This window comes from Lytechinus variegatus, chromosome 15 (assembly GCF_018143015.1).
Source record: "Lytechinus variegatus isolate NC3 chromosome 15, Lvar_3.0, whole genome shotgun sequence".
NCBI lineage: Eukaryota > Metazoa > Echinodermata > Echinoidea > Temnopleuroida > Toxopneustidae > Lytechinus > Lytechinus variegatus.
The window spans coordinates 8,669,650-8,690,582 of NC_054754.1; the positions used below are offsets into that span (position 1 = coordinate 8,669,650).

General features: G+C 36.6%; 1 protein-coding gene across 7 annotated transcripts in view; it reads right to left on the reverse strand.

Moving 5' to 3' along the window:
• Window positions 1-20,933, reverse strand: part of LOC121428321 (ATP-binding cassette sub-family C member 4-like) — a 65,083-nt gene that overhangs the window by 7,439 nt on the left and 36,711 nt on the right. For 5 of the 7 annotated variants that reach the window (XM_041624883.1, XM_041624880.1, XM_041624882.1 and 2 more), the window contains exons 13-32: window positions 20,667-20,848; window positions 19,843-19,942; window positions 18,396-18,617; window positions 17,025-17,168; window positions 16,173-16,241; window positions 15,264-15,483; window positions 13,180-13,259; window positions 12,631-12,781; window positions 11,510-11,740; window positions 10,959-11,065; window positions 10,075-10,269; window positions 8,886-9,041; window positions 8,256-8,345; window positions 7,335-7,507; window positions 6,809-6,914; window positions 5,691-5,839; window positions 5,319-5,352; window positions 3,971-4,123; window positions 2,789-2,989; window positions 1,451-1,517 (exon numbers count right to left, since the gene is read on the reverse strand). In XM_041624883.1, coding sequence (XP_041480817.1) covers window positions 1,451-1,517; window positions 2,789-2,989; window positions 3,971-4,123; window positions 5,319-5,352; window positions 5,691-5,839; window positions 6,809-6,914; window positions 7,335-7,507; window positions 8,256-8,345; window positions 8,886-9,041; window positions 10,075-10,269; window positions 10,959-11,065; window positions 11,510-11,740; window positions 12,631-12,781; window positions 13,180-13,259; window positions 15,264-15,483; window positions 16,173-16,241; window positions 17,025-17,168; window positions 18,396-18,617; window positions 19,843-19,942; window positions 20,667-20,848 — 2,830 coding nt within the window. The remainder of the gene's footprint in view (window positions 1-1,450; window positions 1,518-2,788; window positions 2,990-3,970; window positions 4,124-5,318; window positions 5,353-5,690; window positions 5,840-6,808; window positions 6,915-7,334; window positions 7,508-8,255; window positions 8,346-8,885; window positions 9,042-10,074; window positions 10,270-10,958; window positions 11,066-11,509; window positions 11,741-12,630; window positions 12,782-13,179; window positions 13,260-15,263; window positions 15,484-16,172; window positions 16,242-17,024; window positions 17,169-18,395; window positions 18,618-19,842; window positions 19,943-20,666; window positions 20,849-20,933) is intronic. The other 2 variants (XM_041624886.1, XM_041624887.1) reach the window with 1 other exon arrangement.

A 20,933-nucleotide genomic window follows, 5' to 3' on the forward strand; every position in this document is an offset into this window, starting at 1 on the left:
TTATCCCACCTTGCCTACTACCGGTATGATAACATTTTGGTGAATACATTTTGATCTGATATGGTACAACTGATATTTGGATCAATCATTGACTGGCCTTATAAATTGAGATAAACAACTTTTCATTTAATCAAATTATTGAATTATCTAATCGCTACTTTCTCTGGCAGTTTTTCTCTATTTTTGTCAAATGACCACTTGGGCAATTACCAGCTGGTCTAATTGATTGACTAGCATTCGGCCAAGTGGGTGCAAATCAAACTAAGCACAACCCAAACGTGAATTAGACCAAAAGGTGAATGCTCTATCTGGCAATTATACCAAATAATTGCGTAAAAAGCAAGTTAAGAATGCAATAAAGAGAATATGTGGGATAAGACAAATGGTCATTACACAAAGTGGGATTTAGGCCAACTGGTGATCTCACTTGGAAAGCATGATTGGTAGCACAAAGTTTTGAAACTGGTCGTATGCCTGGTTTTCATGATTGATTGTGCACAATGATCAACACAATCTATCAAAAATAGACCAGTCCCAGATCATTGAAAACTGTATGTCACAGGGCCAAAAAGCAACTTAAATCAATTAGGCTGATATGGACACTGAAAGTTAATTTATAATCATTATTACACTGCTTACGAATGCACTTACTGCGCATTTTAACAGACAAAATTAGCATCAAGGCAACCCATTGCTGCACAAATCAAATAAAACAAATAAGTACAGCACCATGACCCAAGCAAATGATTGAGAACATCACCCCTATTGCCTACAGGAACTGCTGGGTCCGTGTACAAAGTCTAAGGGAATTTGAGAATTCTATATTCAATGGGTTAATAGCCCGTGACCATTAGACTTTGGTCTATAGTGTTCATAATGTATAGCATCAGCATGACAGAGTTTGCTGCATGATGTACATGTATTTCTGTGCCAATGAGCATGCAAGTGCCTTTGAACAATCAGCTGACGAGTCCAATCCCCGACCTAAATTCCATTTTTTCCAGCCTCGTTTTGCAGAGAATGATTAATTTTACAATACTGACACACCAATATAACCATGGTTCCTTTTTGTTAACTGAAGATGTATAGTGGGATACAATTGTTGTGTATCACATATCTGATTGGCATGATTTAAGCAGGTTAATATATTTTACTATTAGCCTGCATAAAAATAATCAGTATATAAAACAAATAATGAATGCACTTTTATCTAGGCAATTTTAAAATCCATTATAGCCCTCAACAATCCTGAGACTATGGACCTCCTATTTACCCTTGATCTTTGACCTCGAGGGGCTATAGTCTCAATATCTTTTTTTTGGGGGGAGTACTTTTTTTACTATTGCCTTTATGAGCAGTCAATATTTGAATAATATCATAAAGTGACACTTTTTTTTGGGGGGGGGTTGAAGAAGAGGACTTGTCAGCAGATGGTCCACAGGATTTTTACCTTGATCATCATCATCATGATAATCTTCATCATGACTAAAGAAGTCTGATCTCATGTCATATGACGTCTAAGAAAGTGGAAAGATTACAAGAACAAAGCACTTAACATAAATGAACAAGAGAGAAGAATCATGTAAACCTACCTGGTTGCCCAACCTGGGAGTTTTTCAAAAGGCATTTTGTCAGTGATTTTCAGTGTGAAAAATGTCAAACTCTTGCACCTGATTGGCCGACAGTAAAGTTGTCAGTGAAAAATCACTGACTCGATGCTCCATGAAACACTCTCCTGGGTCTGGTAACACAAAGGTTAGCGACTGATCGTACGACTGATTTAAATGATTGGTTGTACATTGTGGTCAGTGTAATCAATCGTAAACAATTTCTTATGTGACCAATCGCTAAGCTTTGTGTCACAGGGCCATGATAATGAAGACATTGGATAAGATGACATATAATGTGAAATGTTCAGAAAAAAACATAAAGTACAACAATATAACAAACAATTCAAAAAAGGGACATTTCCTTGTGTTGTTGAAATATCATCATCTTCAAAAGCTTTGAAATATGTACATTTTTTTGGTGAAAATGCTGGTGTACACATGAGTTCTCACATATGCTCTGAATATGCAGAAGTCATAACATATCTTATTTAAAAGGGAAAACACACAATAGCATGAGAAAAAAATTCAAACCTTGGAAAATGGTATGCAACTTTTATATATGTTTGATGAATTCTTTTCAATATTTTGGTAAAATTTAAGTATCAAAGAGCCAAAGGACTAATTTTTATGAAATGTGAGATAAGTATATATCAAATGGATAAAGGTCATATTGGATCAGTTAAAAAAGGAGAAAGTTATGGCAAAATTTAAGTATCAAAGAGCCAAAGGACTAATTTTTATGAAATGTGAGATAAGTATATATCAAATGGATAAAGGTCATATTGGATCAGTTATAAAAGGAGAAAGTTATCACTATCAAAAATTTCTTGATCCTCAAAAAATATTTCTCGATACTCAAAAAATATTTCTCAAGTAGCAATATTGTCTTTAAAAAGGCAGTGTTTTGAAGATAATGTTTTTTAATCCCTCCAGATCAAGCTAACAGGCCAGCAATACTTTGTAGTCATCACTGATGTTATACATGTGATAACGTGTCAGTGTTGCATTTAAGCATGGCTCTTAAGTCACACTTAACTCCTTGAGATACATCTGCAGGCATGAAGGGAGGTGTGAGAAAATGAATGAGGAACGATACTTCAAAATAAGGATACTGATAAGAACTATATGGGGTGAAAGAGAATGTACTACTAATAAAGAAGGAAGACAAAGAGACTCACCCCAGGGGCACCGTTAGAGTAAGGCTTTGAATCATCACTGCTTGTCAACGTGATGGCATCGGAGGAGATGGAAGGCTGAGGGGGCATCCGTCTGACGATGATCATCATGTCTGTTACATCTGCTTTGAAGGCATCGGTGATGTTGTCCGGTGTCAATTCTCGTCGGCTTATCCCGTTCAGAGAAAGCACCTCATCACCAGGCTAGTATTGGAAGATGGAGAGGGAGGGGGGGGGGGGGGGGTAATTGACCATTGACAAATTGATCAGAATTGTTGTGAAGGTTTTTCATTTTGGAGGTTAAATTGAAGTTCAGTTTTTGAACAGTAATCTTATTTCGATAGGAAATGGTCGGAAGCAATCCTCATGTTATCACTCACAGAATGCTTCCTTAGAACAACAAAGTTAATTAAAATAATTCAGGCTTGCTAAGAATTATATATTCATTTCATCACACCACATGATTTTCCTGCTGTAGCAGAGAAAACAACACGTGGGACCACATAACAACCAAAGGGCATTTTTCAGTAAATTTTCTGATCTTCATTGGCTCATTAGTCTTTAATTGTACATTTTCCTGAAATATGAATTGGTAGACATTAATTATTGTTAGTTTTTACAATTCTGTTAAGTTTGGTTCGCTTCTGTGAACAGTTTATGCTGTTACCAGAACTAGAATTTACCTTTTATCATGCAAGCATTAGGCCTGGCTAGTATCAAGCATAATTTGCATTTATATTGGTGTATACATGTACGATCCACAACAAGGTTTTACAGTTGAAAATTACTGAGGTAGTTAGATTAATCAGGGCGCCCAAACTAGAAATTACGCAAATGAAGCTCCAAAGATGGGGTGTGGTTCTTTTTCCTTTACCTTTTCAATGTTTCCCTTCAATCACTTTTATATAATTTTTTTTTTTCTCTCAGTCTTCATCATCCTTTCACCTTCCTCCTGCTTGTCTCATCTTCCTTCTTTTCTCCTTCTCGGGCTTCTCCTGATACATGTAGATTCTTTTCAAGCACTTCCCGCTTTTCTTGCTCCTTTCATGACCTCTGACACTGTGACAGGTGTAAAGGACCATATCCCCTTTCAGAGAACATCCAAATCTCTCTCTCTCTCTCTTTGTTTCTCCTCTTCCCGCCCCCCCCCCCTCCTCCATCTCTCTCTCTGTTACACCCATTCACCTTTAGTCCACCATCCTGTCCAGCAGGGGTTCCCTTCATGACCTCTGACACTGTAATCGGTGTTTGCACAGGACCATATTCCCCTTTCAGAGAAAATCCAAATCCCTCGTCGGATTTCTTCAGGGTGATGAACAAATAGTCACACACAGCATCCTGAAAAAAAATAGAAACAAGATTTGGGAGAAAGTGAAGTACTGACATGTACTTGTTCACTTATTCAATCTTTGCAAATTTACTTAATTTTCATGAATTTCTTTATCATTATTGTCAGGTTATCAGGTATAATTTCTTATTATTTACTTCTACTTCTACATCACATTTCATGACATTCTTTATCATTATTGTCAGGTTATCAGGTATAATTTTGATTTATTTCTACTTCTACATCACATAGTCTGTTATGTGAGTGATAAATCCTATACAATATATGTCGTTCATTATTATAATAATTATTATCATTAATATAATTATTATGCATATTAAACTATCTCCCTTTCCTTCTTATTCTATTTCAACAAACTATGCATCCTATTGATAGTGACTAAGTTAATCTTCACTTAGGGAACAAAGATGGTGGTGATAGCTGGAAATCAATGTATCATTCAGGAAGATGTTGAAAATGTGCAGTTTTTTATTGACATGTTACCTTGAATATTCTAGTCTACTTGAATAATTCTCAACGCTGTTGCGTGAAACTTCCCAATCGATTGTATCAAAAGCAAAATTTACAATAGAAAGATCAATTTTAAAGCGACCTTACATTGACAAATCATGGGGATATCAAGGCTAATCTCAGAACAGAGAAGGGATTCAGGCTTTCACTCGCATGCCTGGGCTGTGTTATGTAATAGACGCCGGCATGTCTGGGAGGTCTAATCTTAGGAGAGCAATAGTTGGTAGACTAACCAAGCAGAAGTAGACTGCGTGTTTTCACTTTGAAACATGTAACTTCACAGAGGATATTTATTTTGGTTTAGCAATTAAGATATCTGCTAAGAGTCTAGGAATTGGGATTGTTGGAAATCAGAACTGCAACGACCTAAAATAAATAACCATCACGAATTCGGTCAAATCCTGCTGTCCGAACTTTTTTTGCATTAGTCCAACGGGCGTTCATGACGGACAGATTATATTATGCAAGTCAATTGGCCTTTTCGTATTGACTCACTTTCCCAATGATTTGTCATTTGCGGGGTGCTTTAACTACAGTGAATTGATCGCAAGAACCCGATAAGAAGTACTTAATAACAAAATCTTAATACATTGTGAGACTTAAGATTGATTTTTGGGGACATGCATTGCCTTGCATAGCACCCCATGATGTAACCACATGTTCTAACACACATACCTTGGGATCCACTTTAGAGGTTTTCTCTGAGGCACTGTTAAAAGGAAAAAAATAATAGAACACTTATAATTAAATTTCAAATTATACATTAGGCTAGTTGACAATCACAAGTTACAGCATAATAATAACAAAAGCAGTATTTTTATACTCATGTACACATTCAATAGACTTTTATGGTGCTCTAACATACAGAAACAAAACTGAAATTATGAAAAAGGGTGCAATTAAACATATATTCCATGTACTTTAAAACCTAACAACAATATTTAGAAATTAGGGCATATAGGAAAAAACTCCATTTTAAAAAAAGGTCGGACCAAACGGTTTAATTAGACCTTCTACCTCTAGACCAAGATACAAATACATGCTTACATTGCATTGTAGTGTTCAAGGGCAATCCTCCCTAGCTTGGCCGCTTCCATCTTTCCTGTCTGATCTACAAGCTTGCTAAAAGTACTGTTAGGATTCTGTAGTAGTATATAGGGTTGATCAAACTCTACCAGTTCCCCTGCATCCAAAACCTGTTTTCGATCAAAACAAGTTTCAATTTTGTAAGATGTTACCTAAACTACTCTCATCAGTCATAAACTAATGAGGAATTCTTCCAGAAAAGTGATGTTGATAATACTTTACAAGTTTGATGTACATTTTATGTTATGAGCATGGGTTATGCTTAAGTTTAGTTTCTTACAGCTGAAACTGGCAGTTACATTCCATTGATCAAGAAATATGCATGTACAGCAATCATCAAGACGTTTAATTGCTATCCTCCATATAAGTCACTCCATTGCAACATTTCATACATCATATTACAATTCATTTTCTCCCTCTCCAGTCATTCTTTCTTTTCCAAAAATATCTTGTGATATCTGTCTTTCTTTTCAAAGAGCCATTTATCTCTAGCTCTCTCCCTCTCTCAAATCCCTTCCTATCCTCTATCTCTATCTCTATCTTGTTTTACATGTATGTCTCTATTAATTTATAGCTTGAATTCATCACTTGTACTTCTCTTTCTCACAAAACTACCAAAGCAAAATTTATTATGAATTGCAACAACATCCAGTTTTGAACATGTTTTCTCAAAGGTTTTCATATATTCTTCCTTAATAAAATAGCAAATTCACCAGATTAAAAAAAGTAAAAAAGTAAACTCCTTTATAAATTTCCCCCAGTCAAATAAATATGATGGTAATAATAATATGCAACATTTATATGGCACTCAATGCTTATGTTTCTAAGCACCACATATTATTGACCCACCTTTAGCATAACAGCCAAAAGGCACTTTAGCATTTCACTGAATTACTTCCTACTGGGTACCCATTTACTACACCTGGATGGAGAGTGGCAATTGTAAAAAAAGATCGCCAAATGGCAAAAGTGCAATGGAGGGATTCGAACCATGGACCTTGTGATTCAAAACCAAGAGACTTATCCCCTGAGCCACAACAACTCTATATAAATGTTCCATATCGTAACCTAATACTAACCATTATTCTATCTGAATCCATGATGGTGTGAAGGCGATGAGCAATGGTAAGAACAGTGCAATTCTTGAACTTTGTCCTGATAGTTTCTTGAATCAAAGAATCAGTTCTAAAATGCAATCAAGCAAGAAAATCAATAAGCATTTGTTAGAGTCTCATAACAATCAAATCAATTTTCCTTCTCTTCCATTTTCAATTCTTTTGAATCCAATTCAATCAATTTCAATTTCAAATCCATTTTTTTTATATCAACTTTATTTCAAATCATTTCCATTTCAAATTCGATTTCAAATCCTTTCAACCTAAATTTTGACTTAATAGCTGTTGAAAGGTAGATATTATTTGAATTCAATTTGTATAGAATTAAAGCTCTGATACAATGGAGGGTAAGCATAGATATAAAGCCAAATGCAGAGTCGCAACAGGAAATAATAGTGTAGTAGGTTTCACGGTACACCATGTATCTTTCTTGGGCAAGTGTTTCGATAGACCAAACTACATCACTCAACCACAGGAGGGCGACACTGACCTCGGGTCAACATTTGCAGTAGCCTCATCTAGAATGAGAATGCGGTTTTTCTTAAGAATGGCTCTGGCAAGACAGATGAGCTGGCGTTGACCGACGCTGAAGTTTGATCCACCCTCTCCGACCTCCATCTCCAGCTTGGCCGGGTTCTCCCTCACTGCGCGCTCTAACTGAACCTGGTCGGAAAATAGGGAAACAGAATTTATCTTCTATGATACAATACAACAAAGAAACTAACATTCTTGATTCTCTCATATACTATGCATACCCTTGCATGCGGCTTTACCAGTGAAGACAGATTATTTCAAGTATGTAGACTACACACTTTGAAAATGTGAGCGTCAGAAATTGCCTTAGAGTTGTGAAATATATTTAACATTTTACTTCTGAAATGTCCTAAAACTCATTATGTAATAATTTGACATTCAAGTTAGAATTCATGTAACCGATGTCTTTTGAGCTAATTTTTTTTATTCAACTAATAATATAATCAGATAATTTTGTCCATCTGTATGAATCTTCAATCAAAGCTTGGTGATGATCTGACAAATAGTTTAATTGTGAAAACAGGCAGTTTTTGTATTTGAAATGACCTGTATGATATTGGGCAAGAAATTACAGTAAATGGAAAAAATATGAGAGACTACTAAAGAATAAACCTGATACATGCAGATTGCATCTTGTAAAACTAATAAGTTTCATGTATTATTACATTTCATATCGTTTTTATTGATAAGTTAAGGTAAGCTTTGAAGCATGGGATAAAAGCAATATAGAAAGTAACAAGTCAAACCCAAGAAAATAACTTTAATGAATGAAATATACAATTGTGAAAATTATTTCAAATAAAAGAAAAAATTGTCTATTAAATTGTGCTTTGGGAATAGATAAATCGAATATAGAACATCAGGGTAAAAGGCAAACCTCTTCCAATACACTCCACAGCATGGAATCGGTCTGTTCACCGAATGGATCCAGATTCCTCCTGAGGGAGCCAGTAAAGATGATGGGATCCTGGTGGCAAATTTATCATTAAAAACCATTAGGTAATCTCTTCAGAAATGAAGAGAGCATACTTGCATAACAGTCTGAATTCAATCAATCAATTCCATTTTATTGATTTGAAAAACATAAAATTGTTCTCTGACTCTTGATATGTAAATGTAGGTGTAAAGAGAACTGCAGAAGATCAGATTATACAACATTTGGAACACAAATCACAAAGAAATAAATTAGAAATGGAGATGATGATATCTAAATAACAATACCCCATTCCCCTCCCCCAAAGCATGATTTCACTACATTAAGCAAGATGGCAAACAATGCAACTATACTGTGGGTACTTAAGCATGCGCACAGTACTAGAAGATACAGACAAATCAACAAACCTTTTTCCCACCAACTAGAGTTGACACTTTACAAGAGCAAAAGAAATGGTGCCAATGAAATGATGAACGACAAAAACATACTGAAGAATTGTTTCAGTCCTCAAGAAATCGCAAGGGTATCGAACCTAAGGTAAAACTTGGAAAGGTCAAAGTTTAAAGGTCATACCTGAGGAATAATTGAAATATTCTTCCTAACATCATGAAGTCCAAGGTCGGTGATTTGAATGTCATCGATTCGAAGTGATCCCATTGGCTCAGCGAGTCTGAATAATGATGTGATCAAAGAACTTTTCCCTGCTCCAGTTCTGCCGACAATTCCAATCTAAAGATACAAACAAGTGAAAAAAAAAACCAAAGTTGAATTTCACTATGGTGTATAATAACACACAAGTGGAATGCCTCTGGCAGTCTCACCTGCATCACGCGATTCAATATAGCAGCAGTGCTGACTTTGAAAACTACTATAACTCGCAAAAGATGTTCAGTGATACTTGGTTACTCTTATTTCCAAGTTTTATGAACTAAACCAATACACTTACAGGGATATGATGGCAATTCAACAAATACCCCCCCAACGTGGCTAAAGTTCATTGACCTCACATGACCTTTGACCTTGATCATGTGACCTCAAACTCGCACAGGATGTTCAGTGATACTTGATAACTATTATGTCCGAGTTTCATGAATCAGATCCATAAACTTTCAAAGTTATGATGGTAATTCAACAGATACCCCAATTCGGCCAAAGTTCATTGACCTTTGACCTTGGTCATGTGACATGAAACTCAGGCAGGATCTTCAGTAATACTTGGTTAACCTTATAGCCAAATTTCATGAACTAGGTCCATATACTTTCTAACTTATGCTGTCATTTCAAAAACTTAACCTTCGGTTAAGATTTGGTGTTGCTGCCGCCGCCGTCGGAAAAGCTGCACCTATAGTCTCACTCTGCTATGCAGGTGAGACAAAAATGCCAAATTCACTGATATTGATACAGGCAAAATTTTAAAACTCAATTATTCAAAATATAGCTCGATTCAACAAAGTGAACTCAGCAACACATCTTTTTCTTTATAGATCAGAGACTTACGTGTAGTTACCTTATATGATCATTATTATTATCAACATTAGAAACAAACAAATTTGTTATCAGAATGAAATATTGGAGGTTTCCAATTTGATCAATGTACCTATTGTAAAATATCATCCTCCATTTGGAACATATGTTCAGTGGGGTTTTATCTTAAGGGTTACCCTTTCCTTTATAAAAGGGGTTCACCTTGCATGTGAAATCTTTGCAAACATTTAGGGGTTTGAAGGACACTTGAATGAATAAATAAATTTTACCATTTTACCTTTTCTTTAGGGTTGACATCGCATGTGAAATCTTTGAGGACCTTGGGTGTTTCCTTGGAGTAAGCCAGAGACATACCATCGAAGGTGATCCCTCCCTTGGGTGGCCAACCAAGAGGGGCTTTGGCATCAGGTTTCTCCAGTGGTCCTTCAGAGTCCAGATGAGTGTACTCGATAACACGCTCTACGGATGTCATCTGAATTATAATAATGAAAGACAATAAAATAATGATGATAATATATAGCATTAATGAGGCTTTGATTATCTAGTTGCCCATTCAATGGCGCACTGTACAGCACCCCAGCTATAGCTCGGCTATAGCTCCATCTGCTAAGGTGCTTGGGGCAATCAAGGAATTTATCCTGCGGGGTACCCATTCAACTCACCTGGATTGAAAACATCATAGCCGGGATTTGAGCATGTCTCTGTGATTGAAAGTCGAGAGTCGGAACCACAAAACCATGACAACCCCACATAATTTTTTTTGTAACTTTGCAGCCAACGTCACTCTGGCACTGCACAGTGACTGCCAGGTCCTACGTTCAATTTGGCCAAATGAATTTTCAGAATATTTCTATTTCCGATTTCCATTTCAGACAACATGTCATTCATTTTAAAATTCAAGCATTCACAGTGAGAAATGATTACTATTTTTTTTTTCAAATACAGGTCAATTTTTGCATTTCTTAATTATGTTGTGTACAATTTGTGCCCTCATTACAATAACACTAGTTTCTTAAAGACGACACACTCAACCTTAAAGTAAAATCTGAAAACAATTATTTAGGTTTTAACACAGGTCACTACAGAAATCTGTAGAAACAATACTGGTGTATTCGGGCACACTTGCAACAAACATTTTGGATTTAATGTTGTTAGATTTACCTGATTCTCTACAAGGGCACTTTGCCTTATACAGAACTGGAAGATACCTCCAAGTGCAATACAATTGGTCAGGATGAGACCGACTTGACCGCTGTCCAAATTTAGATCTGAAACGAGACATGGAAATATGATAGAGAATCAACCTTTTAACAATATACTTCTTTTTTTGTTTTAATCACAAATTGCTTTTTTCAAAATTACAATATCATAATATACAATAATAAAGAGTTTCAAGACATTAATAAAGATAATATTGGACAAGACAGAGAATAATTTTCCTGGTATTGCATTTAGCTTCACATTTTTAAAAGAATGCTATGCATGAAGTCTTTTGTATAGCATATTTTTACATAGGACTATATATTAATAGTTGAGAGCTTTTCTCCTTTTGACCAAAAATGCTATTCAAATTTGTAAAGCAAGAATAGAAACAGGGATATTGTCATCAATAACTTAAAACAACTCTTGGCTGTGCACTGTGCTTCGTTCGGGCAAAAATATCTGACATTCATTTGAACAGGTAGAAAACGGACACGCAAGGAGAAACTTACAGTTTTCCAATCCAACACAGATGAAAGCGACAGCTGAAATGAAGACCGCTACAAGGAGATCCAAACGAATTCCAAACCATCTGTTGGTGGCTAAGTACATGAACCAAGCCTCTGAGTGACGATCCTGATAATCGTGAAACTGGCCCACAAATTCCTTCTCTTTTTTGTAGGCACGAATGGTCCACAGGCCCTGGAGAGACCCGGTCGTGTGCGAGAAGACGGGGCTACGAGCTGAAAAAAGGGAAATGATAGACGGATGGATTGTTTATTAGAATGATCAATGTGAAGAGTTATACACATCAGCCATGAAGGAATGATCAATACAATGTCAGATGACCACAAAGATCAGGCTAATTACTAGAAGCATACATTTGTATTTTTTAATTCACAAGTCATTTTTGTCCATTCTATCTATTCATTGACATGTACACTGTTGGACTATAAATTTATTCTGACATTTGCTCATCTCCCATATCTTGATTTTTTTTTCATGTGTTTAATTTACTGTTTTTTCAATAAACCATTTGAATTTCTATTCATAAGGGGGATATCTGGATAAAACCAGTTTGTTTTATATGCATACATGTACTGTCAAATGTGAGGAATATGGTGCACCCCAAGGATCCCTTCTCTCACCACTACTGCTCTTACAACAGACAGATCAAGAGGTAGAGATGAAAAACGGGAGAATATGTGGCATTTTGGGTTACTTATCTGAATAATCAGATATTAACCCATCGCCAACTGGTCCCTGTACAATGCATATGGGAATTACAGAATTAAGTAGTAATTGGCTTTATCATATTAAACCTCTTCAGATGCATGAACTTTCTAACTCCCCAATCAAACATACATGTGAGCCACTGTAAGCAGGGGCCAAAAAAAGAAAGGGCAAAACTCTCTTACAGAAAGTGATATGAAACAGGAAGAAGTTGGGAAACATGATGTTATTATACAGGAGTCTGCTCCAAGGCAGTTAAATGTATTACGAGGGGGCAATTACAGGCTTGCTTTTTAATAAAGTGGGTTTAAAATGCCAAATTGTGGCTCAACAGGGAGTATGTTCCTGCCCCTGTGCCATTCCCTCCCCTGGACCCATGCCCCCAATGAAGACTTCTTACTTGTTCCATCCAGCCTCTTGACGGCGGTTGTGGCTCTGAGGGCGTAGCTGGTAATGAGAATGAGAAAGATGAAGAGAGGGAGCACTGCAAAGACGGTAAACCATGCCATCACGATGGTGATAATGACAGTACCCACAATCTGAAGCAATATCTGCAACGGGGGGAGAGAAAAAGACACAAACAATTCTGGTATTACGGCATAAGCTGGTATTTTCTGGACAATTTTTTTTTTCTTGTTTGCTTGTGTCAGCACATTCAAGAGTTGTGTTTACCATTCTGAGATTCATAACACATGCTATCACTAGACGGCAATCACCAACCGAGATCACCGTTTCATATGCTTTAAATTCACAACACTGACCAGGAACCAATCAGGATCTTTCTTTCATATTTTGCATATTTGCAATCCTTTTACATTTACATTACAAGGCCCTGACGTACTGTCCATATGAATCCCTGACATGTTCTGAAGGAGGCTATATTCAGACAAAACACAAGATTTCACACAAAATTGAAATAAATTTAAAGTTGAAAAATTAACCGGCTTACCTGGATGAAATCAAAGAACGTAAGCGGTAACTGGTCATCCATGATACCTATATCCTTGGTGAAGCGATTCTGGATCCTTCCTACAAAAACAAAGAAAAAACAAGAAATTAATACTAATTCTGTAGCTACACATTCGTGAAGGCAGGCCTTTGAAGTATTCCTGTAATATTGAATGGACATAGATTTAAGTCCACAATCACAATCTTTTTACAAAAAGATTATGCAGGGCCAACTTCCAGAACAGTTCATAAGAATCAATATGGCTACCTTTGGCAAATAAGACATTATCATCATTTACATTATTGTTATTTAAAAAAATTATTATTATCATTATGATTGTTGCAGTTGCCATGGTTGATGTTGTTGTTGATGATTTTATTATCATCATTATCATATCTCCCAAACCACAGTTCGGGCATGGAGTTTTAGGGGCTCGTATGAATACGGTGTCATCATGCTGCATCTGCCGTAGACATTTTCTTGTGAGCACTCTACCAGCTGCAGTTCAAATTCGCTATGAAGGTGTCGCGGAACATCACCAGCAACACCCCCCCCTCAAAAAAATAGGCAAAAAGAAAGTGCAAAAAAGCGAGTCCTCTGGCTTGACACACACTGAGAAGGATCACATGGTATCAGTAGAGAGGAGTAGAGAAGGATTCAGAGTGAGGTTTTATGGCTTCATGAGCAACACTTTCCCTGTTGGTAATAAATACAAGGAAGTAACCTCACAGAGAATCAAACAATCCATCTGATAGAAGCTGTAACCTGTAACTTCCCCTGAAGCTAAAACGGCTCAAAAAAAGGAACAATATGGATACAGGAAATTTTGATCTAGGTCCTTCTAGAGAAGATGATGCAGTGACCAGTAGTATCAGTAGGGAGTTGCAGAGACGGCTTAAGAGAGAGGCGCCGGTCAAAGACATCAGAGATGAATGTGATATGTTCTTGATAAGAAGGTTCCATGGCTTCGTGACACTTTCCCTGGTGGTAATAAGGACAACACTATCCAGGGGAGCATTTCATGAAAGGACTTGTCGGACGTTTTATCTGACAAGTCCCATTTTATCCGACAGTTACTATAGTAACCGTGCCTCTCAGCCAATCAGAATCACGGAAAGATGTCAGATCTGACAACTTGTCAGACAAAAATGTTGATGAAACAGTCCCCAGACGCTGTCCAAAACAGGATTCGAGGCACTTTTCGAGGAGAGTGGAGCTTTTGAGAAATAAACAGAAATGCGAAATGCCTTGTATATTTGCAACGCAGGCAATTTGCTTCTGATGTCAATAATGAGAGTACAGGAGATGGTCAAGTCTCATTACAGAGGAGAAACATGTCAGGAGAGGGCTCCCTTAATGATGCCCATTGCCTCTTGCTAACATCCCTTGTCTCTCAGGAAGTCTGGCCGCAAGTCCCCTGTAAAAGGAAAGCCATTTATAACCATGATCGAGAAGCCAGCTGTCATCTCACCACTAGGCTCCCCCTTGAGGATCAAAGAAGCTGACGAGCCAGATCCCATCTCTACTGCACCACATGACACACACAAGCTGCAACAAACAAGTACGCCACAAATCCCACCAATGTGAGCCACTTGACTCAGTCAATTGTTCACTCAACCTGCCGAACCCTACAGGCAGCACCACCCAAATGGGCCATTCAAACCAGAGAAGCTCCCTGCAATAAAGATTTTACAGCTTAATTATTTAAACAAAAAAAGAACGAGCGATCATTTTGTAAGGGGCAAAAAACATTCCCACTGGGGATCTTCCTGGGCTTTATATATAAAACAAAAAAAGTTTTGAGATGTCATAAGTTTTTCTTTGTAAATCTCAAATACTCTCAATTTTGAGCTGAATATATAAAGAATTTGAAACGTCAAAGCAGACTTTACTCTTTAAGAATCCCCCTTTCCCCCGGCCCATTGCACAACTGCTATTATGTTATAAACTTAACTTTCTAATGTTAACCCTGGAAATGATACTCAATAGCCAATCAAAATCAAGGATTTCCCGCAAGTCATCGATAGATGCCAAAGTTATAGCAACCATTCATTATGCAAAGGGCCATGGTTAGCCCGACATACCGGTAGGAGTGGTGTCGAAGAAGAGAACGGGAGCTTTGGTGACGCAAGCAAACATGCGATTGTGGAGGGTCCTGGATGCGTTGATCATGATGTTGAATGTGATGAAGGCTCGCATGAGACCAAACAGCATGGTACCACCCACCAAACCACCATAGATTCCAGCAGACTGTCCTGTAGTCAGGTTCCAATTGCTGAAGATGGCATAGTAGGAGTTGTTCAACTTTGAATTTAGAAAAAAAAAGCAGAACAAAGAGATCAAATTGCTTTAATTGGACTAAATAGTCCTGGGCACCATTGCATAAAAGTCACTATTATAGTACATGTAACTTTACCATCCAATGGGAACTACCATGTAACGATGTCTAACAGCCAATCAGAATAAAGGATTTAAGGGAAGTAACTTTTATGCAACAGGGCCCAGTATGAGAAATAAAGCTGTCAAAATTCAAAATGAAGTGACAGAAACTAGATAAAAGTTCGAATTTATACCATCAAATTCTTATCTATAAATGTGTAAACACATCGTAAAATATATAATCGGTGATTTTCACTGACGTTTTAACGTTATAAGCTACTGAAATCCTTCCGTCTGACTGGCTCAGAACCACTTACATGTTGTCGGTAAAATCGTTGACTATGTGCTTCACTTGCTTCATGGGAAGAAAATCCCACCCAATATCTGAACGATTATGGTTTAATAGGTTCAGAATGGCGCAGATATTCTTCTACAAATGGGAACCGACGTATTTCATACACTGCTCACTAATACTGTATAGTGACCAAAATGTTGTTATTACTAAGGGTAATATTGTTAAAACTACAAAATCTACATTTCTTGAGTTTCTTTTTGGGGAAAAGGGTTTAATAAAAAATCAGGTAAGAATGATTTCTCTGACATTCCCGACTTACCGGTTGTTGACCACCTTCTTCGTAGTCTGCCCAATAGCCAACCCAGAAGTCTGCCAACAGGTACACCACCTTCATACATAAAAATAAACATGACACTAAGTGATTTCAAGTTTAGTGTTGACCTACTGGTGTTGGTGTTAAGTCAATTTCAATTTCAACATAGCACTAAACTTAATCTGCAGCTGGTATAGGGATGAATGGCACTAGGTGTTGAGATGTCAGTAATGTGTGTTGGAAAAGTTTTCATAACCCCATAACAGGTTTTGGAATGAGGGAAATCTAAGTTTCTGCTTCTAAAACAAACAAAAGCGCCCCGCTGGATAATAACTTTTTATATTATCCAATATGAGACAAATGCTGCAGGATTATGTGGTATGGTTTATCATAGAGTGATGCCCATTTACTTATAATGCAAGCAATGGTAAGAAAACAATGAAATTAAACATTTGTGTTGAAAATCATTCAGCACGGTATGATGAATAAAATTTGAACTGGCTTGTAAGAAAGAGAAACTCTAATTTACTCCATTCTGTCAAAATTGTCATGTTAGACCAGAGGTGAGATACAAGGGTTTCTTGAACACCATTTTGCCAGGATTGATAGAAGTTTAGCGAAGCTTGCAAGGTATGAACATGCCGTGTTCTACAAACCCTAAACTTCAAACCTTGTTTACTCCTTCTTTGCAACTCTCAATAAAAATCTACTTCAGTAAATCAAGTGCTCGAGTGCTTATATCTGATCAATTTTTGAGCTATACATCATTTTTAAGTGAAAAATCTGCTTTTAAAAACTTGTTTGGGGGATTTATTGTGGGTCTTGAGGTGAAGGATCACTTTTTATTTTTCAACATACCTGTGCTCCTAGAAGAAACACCAGCATCCAGAATAAAACAAAGGGATTTCCACCGGCTCGGAAATACCCAACGTATGTACCTTTGGAAATACCTCCTTTCTGAGTCTGCTCGTCTTTGAAAAGCTTCCCAGTTTTTGTAGATTTCTAGTAAAAAAATGATATTGGCAAGGAAAAAGGGTGTATCGCAATATTAATGATTTTTTTTTACAGATTTTTTTTTATTATACTGTATTGTATGTGTTTAACATTAGAAAAATACATGAAGTTACATAATATAAACCCACACAAGCAACTACAGCAGTTCATTCATTACCATGAAAAGCGAAAGTATGAATATTCTGTACCTTTCCGCTTTTAAACTCAGGTGTAGTAATAAACCAAAATATGACATAGATTTGATAAACAGCTCCAAATCTCCCCCTGCTTCATCATGACCCCACCCTCACACATTTTGGCATTTGAAATACTAATTGGGGGCACATGTGACCTTACAAATAGGTACTGACCCCCACCCCCTCCCCTTTTATCATGTCTCCACCCCCTCCCCCGATACAATTTTAGCACAACCACATTGCAAGAGAAATGTGCAGCTTTATAAATTGCATTAATCACTACCCCCCCCCTGTTCCCTTCGCCACCCATGAAACTCACTCAAATTTCAATCATTTACCGATTTTTACTCAAACAAAAAAGAACATTCTCAATTTTACAAAATGTAGCACACATCAATTACAAGGACAAGCATCAATGGAACTCTATGAAACAAACTATGATACGAACATGCATTTTTATACAGTGCGTCCCAGAAAAAAGGAAAACTGGATTCCCACATCTTCTTTCTTCAAAGGCAAATTGATTATATTTCACTAACAACATCATACAAATCAATTATTCCTCTACATTTTGATACCTAATTACCTAACGAACACTTCATGCATTAATGAGAAAGATGAGTTTGAAGTTTTAATGTCAAAATCAGGTTGCACAGAAAAATTGGACAAGATTGGTTTGTGATACGTCAACCGTGCTTATTCGACAATTGGCTCATAAGAATTTCTTTTGCATCCTTTGCTAAGTTTCTCTCACTGATCCATGAAATGAGAGTTGATGCAGATTAACATGCAAGTTTCTGCGCAAATCGTTCCTGATAGGCATCAATAGTTATTGTTTGTAATCTGCCATGCGTGAATAATTTGCTACACTGTTGGTCTCAAATTGAAGATAAAATTCCACTCTTAACCAAGCATCAAGTTAATGGTAAAAACGTGTTTAATAATCGTGAAATCTCTGAAAACGGTTTCCTTTATTTGTGGGATGCACTGTATAAATATTGACTAAAGGAGAGTGACAGACAAACATTACAACAGTTACCTTGTCTTTGACGGAACCCTTTCGTCCTGAGCCGCTCCTTCTGAACGAACCGCTCCTCTTGAAAGACCCTGATGCCAGCCTGACCAGAGAAACTGTATCCGTATCCACCTCATCCATGCTATCATCATCCTCCTCCTCTTCTTCTGGCTGATCCATCAACTTGGAGAACTCAATGCCTTTGTCGTGGAGATCGGCCAAGGTTCCAACTGCCTCCATTTGACCCTGATTAAAAAAAATTCAAAAAGCATTAAACGTATAAAAATATTTCGAAAACTTTAAAAATATTGAAATATATTAATAAATATTTTGACAAAGAGTGAGAATTACTGGAAAATATTTAAAATATTTACAAAAATGAAAATATTGCACATGTGTGTTTTACAATCTTGTTATTCGTTTCTTTTGTTTGTTTTTTCAGTACTAGATATTTCTTTGATGTTTAAGTATTTGATACCCTTGACAAATAAATGAATATTGTGTAATGAAACCCTTGAAAATGTATGCTTTACGGTGACCAGGGTCCCGTCTTACAAAGAGTTGCAATTGATACGATCAATCACTACTATGGATGGCCAGCAATGTCAACATCTATGATGCATGCTTGTTCAAAATATTTTGTAACTATGATATTTAATTCATGCATTCATTGTTCTTGAAAATTCACTATGCCTCTGTGTTTACAAAGGACATTGTGCAGATTTTCTGTAGAAAAAAATATGACAGTAGTGGATTTCCATAGAGTTACGATTGATTGGATCAATCGTAACTCTTTGTAAGATGGGGCCCAGGGGCCCGTTGCAGAAAGAGTTGCATTTAAACGCAAGTCAAAAAATCAATCGCAAGTCAAAAATGCGCGCTGTTGATTGGTTAAAAATCAAGTTGCGCATGATTTTTAGAGTTACGTTTGATTCAATCAATCGCAACTCTTTATGCAATGGGGCCCAGGTCTCAGTAACCTATTATGATTGATTGTGGAACTGATTTTATACATAGTAATCAAAGCAGTCAGTCAGAGAAATCAGCTCCAAAATCAATTGCTATGCTTTACGTTGCAGGTCCCAAATTATATGACTACGCCCCAGGGAGTGGAAATTATATAAATAATGCAGCATTTGCTGAGAGAATAATCGCAATGAAGAAAAGGTAAGGGTATTAGAGCATCTTCAAAACAATTTATTGATGCAGTACTTTCATGAAGAACTGTTAATAAATTCCTATAATATCCTTTGGCAAGGCTTGTATCTACATTTGAAATTCTCCACCCAAGTGCAGGAAATGGGTATGGGTATCTGGGAAGAAGAATTCCTCGAATGCTCGAGCACCCAATCAGTTAAGCCTTGCTACCGCGAGGGTAATGGTACGCAGCGCTTAAAAAACATTACATGAAAAAGCTATATAAATGTTGCATATTGTTGTTATTAGTATTATCATCATTATATGTGCCTACCCCTTTCTTTAGGACCAAGATCTGGTCAGCCTGGCCCAGGAACTGAAGTTGGTGAGTTACGAGAATGCGTGGTTTATCAGCAAGGTATTCCATAACACACCTAATACGAACAAACAAAAACACAAATTCATAAACCATTACATCAAAATATCAATAATTAGATCTCCATATGAGTATTAACAAATGAAGTGATGAATTTGTAAGAGGATAAACATTCACAACAAAAATTTTCAAACTTTTCCTTAAAATTTTTTTAACAGATTGAAGATCATGTACATTAAGAAACAGAGATTGAGGATTTTAAACAAAAAAATATGTTGGAGAAAAACTATAATGAAGGAATAATAACACGATAAATCCAGTACAAAGATCTAGAATAGAAAAATAAAGATTACAAATAAGTGCAGTTAGAAATAACAGGGAGAGTAGGTTGAAAGAACATAGAAAAGAAAAAAAACAAAAAAAAATGAATTGAGCACTTTTCAATTCATTTCAATTTAATCAAATTTAATAAGGTTTACTGACAATAAAATGGATGTGCAGCTCAAAAGCTAAGTTGTTTATTTAACAGAGAATACATAAAATTGCTTTTAGAAATGAACACAATGAACATAATTAATAAAAGAATGGTTTATCAAAATTACAATCGAAGAACATATCTGCCAAAATGATTGAAAATTTGAGATCTAAATTAGCAGAATGAATTGGCAGTATAGCTTTCAGATACATGAATGAAATTTTTGTAATTATATTACAACATCCACATATTTTGGTTCTATTTCAATGGGAAAGTATATTCTTTTCTACCAAAAATTCCCACTCACTTGTCAAATATATGTCTGCTGACCTCACTGTCGACAGCGCTAAGAGGATCATCAAGAAGATATATGTCTGCATCATCGTAGAGTGCCCTCGCCAGGTTGATCCTCGCCTTCTGACCTCCACTCAATGTTACACCCCTCTCTCCAACCATAGTCATATCTCCATCTGTAAGCTGCTGAATGTCCTATACAAAGGGTATACACAATATAACAGTAATAACAATAATTATAATAATATCATAGTTACCCAGGGTAGCCACTTCAATTCCA